We start from the raw sequence: 4,882 nt of genomic DNA on the forward strand, positions 1-4,882 counted from the left end.
TGACTATTTTTACATTGCAGATTCGATATATTGAGAAAATTTGATCGATCGGGCTTCTAAATTTTAGGATTTGGAGTTATAAATGAAACAAAGTAAGAATCGAGAATCCGTTACGACGGATTTTATAATGAAAAAGGGTACGGCTATAGAATGAAAAGGGTGTAATTAACCCTAATCCGTTGAATGTTTATGTGATTAATAAGGGACACACGTCATTACAACGTAATTAGTGAATTTTTAATTTAGTGAATTTTTAATTCAAAATTATGAGAAAAAAGTATTTTTTGAGGATGAATCTGATTGCAACACGTGAATTTATCTTACCGATTTAGTAAGATAGAAGATTATTGTCAACATTTTCTATTCAACCATCAACATCATCTTGAAAGACAATAATTATGAAACAGTGGATATTAAAGAGTGCAATTTTGAAATTAAAGTAAAACCAATCAATCCAATACATTAACCTTGTTTGTCTTTTGTATGCGAAATCGTTTTTTCACTTATGTAGTACTCAAGACTCCGTGTAGTAAAGCGGGCCATGACCTCCCGATCTGTTAAACAATATTCTTCTAATCTTATACAGTAGATACTATTTAATTTGACCCAAAAAATGTCATAACATGGGCCGCATGTTTTATTTTACAAATGGGCTTTTCAAACCATGTTTTAATTTCCCATTTTTTTATTTTTTTATTTCAACAAAACCCATAAAATTAGAAACTTGAAATTTTGCCGGCACACGCAAAACTTTGCCCTTTGGCTTCTCAGGAGACGCAATATACTCTTGTGACTAATATTGCAACCTCTCGACAAAAGGTGTTGTCGGCAGACGCAAAGACACCCGAATATCATAATCTACGTTCAAACATTTTCATCGGATACTTTACGTGCAAGTGCAATTTGAGTATAGCTTTTATTAAGTTAGCATCATGGATCCTTATAATGTAACAACTTTGGGTATAGTTTATTCATAGAGAATTTTATGAAAAAAGTTGTGTATTGAAGCTACTATTAATTTCCCTTTATTAACATCTAATTTACGAACCCTCGCTTCGCACAATTTTCAATGTATTTTATTGCGTTTAGTTTGTAAAATTATTTCGTGACTAACGATAATGTCGGAATCAAACTAAAAGGTATAATCCGTAAAAAATTTAAATGTTATTTTAAATTAACAATATATATACATCTTCGCATTTCACTATGGAGTGACTTTTAAAAATTTAACGGAAAATCAACGTGTATAAAAAATACCTCAAATATTTAGCGATTTTTTAAAAAACATCGCCTAACATAATATCTCTAGTTAGAGAGGCCACCCAACACCACCCACCACTAACAACAGTGTCAAAAAAATTTAACTCGTTGCGAGCGAGAAGATATGACCTATTAAATATTTAGGTGGAATTTAATTAAGATTTTTTTTTTTATGAAAATAGTTATTTGAAACTTTACCCCTCTATTTTAATTGGAGGGACGGTTTTAATTTCTGAATTTGAGAATTTTTTGAAGAAAGGGAAAAAAAAGTGAAAAAAGAAAAGTAAAATAATGAAAAAACCCCTAGATAATATTCAAATTCAAATTTTTTGTCTATTAAATAGTATATAAATAAAGGGAATTAATTATGTCATAAGATGTTCTTTGAAATTTGAATGACTTTTTTGCAATGTTAATTACTCGCAAGTTCGCCTAGGAGAGTATACCAACAAACAATCAGAGGTATCATAAAAAAAACTTAAGGAGTCGAACTTTGCCCCGTGTTACAAAATTAACATTCTTAATATTTGACAAATGCAAAATTCACAAGACTCGATATCTAGAGACCAACACAAAATTAGGAACGAAACTTCTTATTTGCATTAGCTATAACCACATCAACCACAAAATCTAACAAACTCAAAAACAACCAACAAACCACCATCAGTAAACACATTTTCACTTAACCTCAACCTGCCACACATCTTTCCTTTCCTCTGCCTTCACCTTAGGAACCACAATCTTCAGCACACCATTCTTCATCTCAGCATTGATCTCGTTCAGCTTAAACACGTCCATCGGCAAATCAAGTCTAGTCGAGTACCTACGAGCCGGCTCATCATCTTCTGCAGACTCCTTTTCAGCTTCTCCTTTGACCACCAATGTGTTCTGCTCAACGGAGATTTTCACATGGTCTTTGTCCAACCCTGGCATGTCGAAACGAAGACTGAGCGACTCGTCGTCTTCCTTAGCATCCCAACCACGCCTTGCTCCTAATGCTAGCCCGCGTGGCGCTGACATGAATGGACTGTCCATCATGTGGTCCATCATGTTCAGGATCTGGCTCAAGCTTCTCGTTGAAGAAATTGGATCAAACACATCTAAATTCATCGCAAACAAAGATAATCAGACGGATCGTTATGTAACAAAATTCAAATTCGTCAATACAGAACAGGTATAATTCTAATTGTAAATCACCATAACAGAGAAGAGTGTAAACGTCTATATAAATCACATAACATAATTTCAAATAGAAACCTAAAACTTTATTATATAGTCATTACAGAGGCAAGATATATTAATATATTTTATGTTCATTAACATCTTACGCAATTAAGATCAACAAATGACTACAAACAGAATTTATAACTAAATTGTTACAAAGAGATAAATTCGTAAACGTCAATACAATTGAAATAAAGATGTAAATGACTAGGAACAGAAAGAATATTTAATTAAATTATTAAATTGTTGAACAGTTAAACAATAGCTTGAAACTCTATCGGTACATCAAATAAAATAGTAACGATTTAGATAGCATAGACGAGAAATTAATGAACGAGTCTCAATAAATTAGTCTAGATCTACAAGTTTCAAAATGAAAAACGAAGTTAAAACATTAAGCTCACCTGAGAAGTAATCGTTCTCACGGCGGCGAGAGACGGTGGAATCAGGACGGCGATCTTCATCGACGCTACGATTGAAATCGTCGTAAGCAGAAACCTGAGCGGAGTTCGTATTGAAACCTCGTCGTACGGACGGAATTGCAGAAACAGAACGAACAGGGTTGTAGAGCTTGTTAAGTAGAGCTGCGGCTGTAGTGGCTTTTCTGAGAGCGAGAGGGGTTGCCATTGATCAGTTGTTGAAACGAGTAATGAGAATCGCGTATGAATTGATCGTTTGTGAAAGTTAGGGTTTTGTTATGTGGCGGTGCGTGGAGTATGCAAGTGTTTTTATACCGGATGGAGAAGGCGGTGTGGAGGTGTCGTGAAGATGATCCTGGAAGAGTGTGGAAGCTCACGAAGGTTCTAGAAGGATGCTTGTTCCCCAAGAAGAGGAAGTGAATATATTGAAATTATATTTAATTAATTAATTAATAATTTTATAACGGAGTATTATAGTAAGTAAGAGTGCGTTTGATAAAACTGAATAATTTAGCGTTGAATGGTTCAGAATCTGAATGATTCAAAGCCTTTGAATAAAGTTTGTTCTGAATAAAAATAAGCTGTTTGATAGTCATTTTGAATAAACGATATTAATTGACTAAAATTACCTTAATAACGTGTTACATGAATAAAAAATTCAATATTCATATTGGCTAAGTGTTCTGGCTATGATTTGAGAAGAATATCACTAAAAATTTAGGCTCTTAATGGTTAAGAGTGTGTCTTCGCTCTGAATGGTTCAGCACTGAATTCTGAACCATTCAGCACTATATGTCATTCGGAGGCCATTCGGCGCTGAATCATTCCATTAAGAGGCAAACAAACGCACCCTAAGATGGAAATGGAATATTGTCAGTTTGGCGTTGAAATACGAATTTACTAAAAAATAAATAAACAGATGAGTTATCTAACGTGATTTTTTTATATTAAAACTAGATCTTTATTGCATAGGAACTTAATTAAGCCATTGGTCCTTATAAATTTATTTTTTATTTTATTCTTTTTTTAAAGTATTTTTTTATCCTAACTCTTAAGGTTATGATATGGTTTCATTTAGATCCCCAGTTAACGGTGAGTTAACGGCAGTTAACCATGGGGACCTAAATGAAACCATATCATTATTTTAAGGGTTATGATGAAAAAAAATACTTTAGGAACAAGGATGAAACAAAAATACTTTAGAGATCAAGGGCGTAATTAAGTCAAGCGAGAACGACATTTTAGGGAAATGAATAACAACTAGTGGTTGTCCCTGGCTTTGCGCCGGGTATGTAAGCTGGTGATTGTAATTTAGCGTCGATTTTGTTAATTATCGATAGTTTGCTTTTATGTAAACGTTTTTCAGAATTTTTTGTAAGTGGGTTAGTTCATAGAATATTTACATTACAAACGTTTAACTCTGTTCGTTGATCTTTTTGTCGTTAATCTACTCGATAAACCTCTATCGGAGTAGATCTGGCAGCTTTACCTGCTCAATTCACTATTTGATTTGTATGTTTGGTTTAAATCAAATTTTTTTTTGTTGTTGCCAAAATGAAGAAGTAAATGAGTGTTTTATCTTTTTAGTTAAAACTAGTTGTGGAGCTCTCGCTTCACGCCGGGGGCTCCGTTGAATGCGAGTTAAAAAAAAAGTCTTGATCTTTTTTGTAAAAAAGAATTTTTTTTCGACATCTAACATTGAATGGTTGTTCCTTTTGAGAAAATTGCTTCTTTTAGTGTTCCTTTTTTTTTTTAAGTTAGTTGATCGATTTTGTAAAAAAAAATGTTTTTCGACATCTTTTGGTGGCATTGAAGGGTTGTTCCTTTTATGAAAGTTGCCTCTTTTATCGTTGAGGGGGAAAGAAAAAAAAAGGTAGTTGATTTTTTTATAAAAAAGAATTTTTTTCGACATCTTTTGGTAACATTGAAGGGTTGGTTCTTTTACGAAAGTTGTTTCTTTTATCGTTGGAGCCAAAAAA

The 4,882-nt window shown here is 33.2% G+C and overlaps 1 protein-coding gene across 1 annotated transcript; it reads right to left on the minus strand.

The window, feature by feature from the left end:
- Window positions 1–1,692: 1,692 nt before the first annotated feature.
- On the minus strand, window positions 1,693–3,180 carry LOC139844160 (small heat shock protein, chloroplastic-like). The gene is made up of 2 exons (XM_071834365.1): window positions 2,889–3,180; window positions 1,693–2,360 (listed from the first exon to the last, which is right to left on the minus strand). Exons 1-2 carry the CDS (start codon window positions 3,109–3,111, stop codon window positions 1,939–1,941), a joined length of 645 nt encoding a protein of 214 aa, XP_071690466.1. The 5' UTR covers window positions 3,112–3,180; the 3' UTR covers window positions 1,693–1,938.
- Between the last annotated feature and the right edge of the window lie 1,702 nt (window positions 3,181–4,882).

The sequence above is a fragment of the Rutidosis leptorrhynchoides genome, chromosome 4 (assembly GCF_046630445.1).
Source record: "Rutidosis leptorrhynchoides isolate AG116_Rl617_1_P2 chromosome 4, CSIRO_AGI_Rlap_v1, whole genome shotgun sequence".
Taxonomy (NCBI): domain Eukaryota; kingdom Viridiplantae; phylum Streptophyta; class Magnoliopsida; order Asterales; family Asteraceae; genus Rutidosis; species Rutidosis leptorrhynchoides.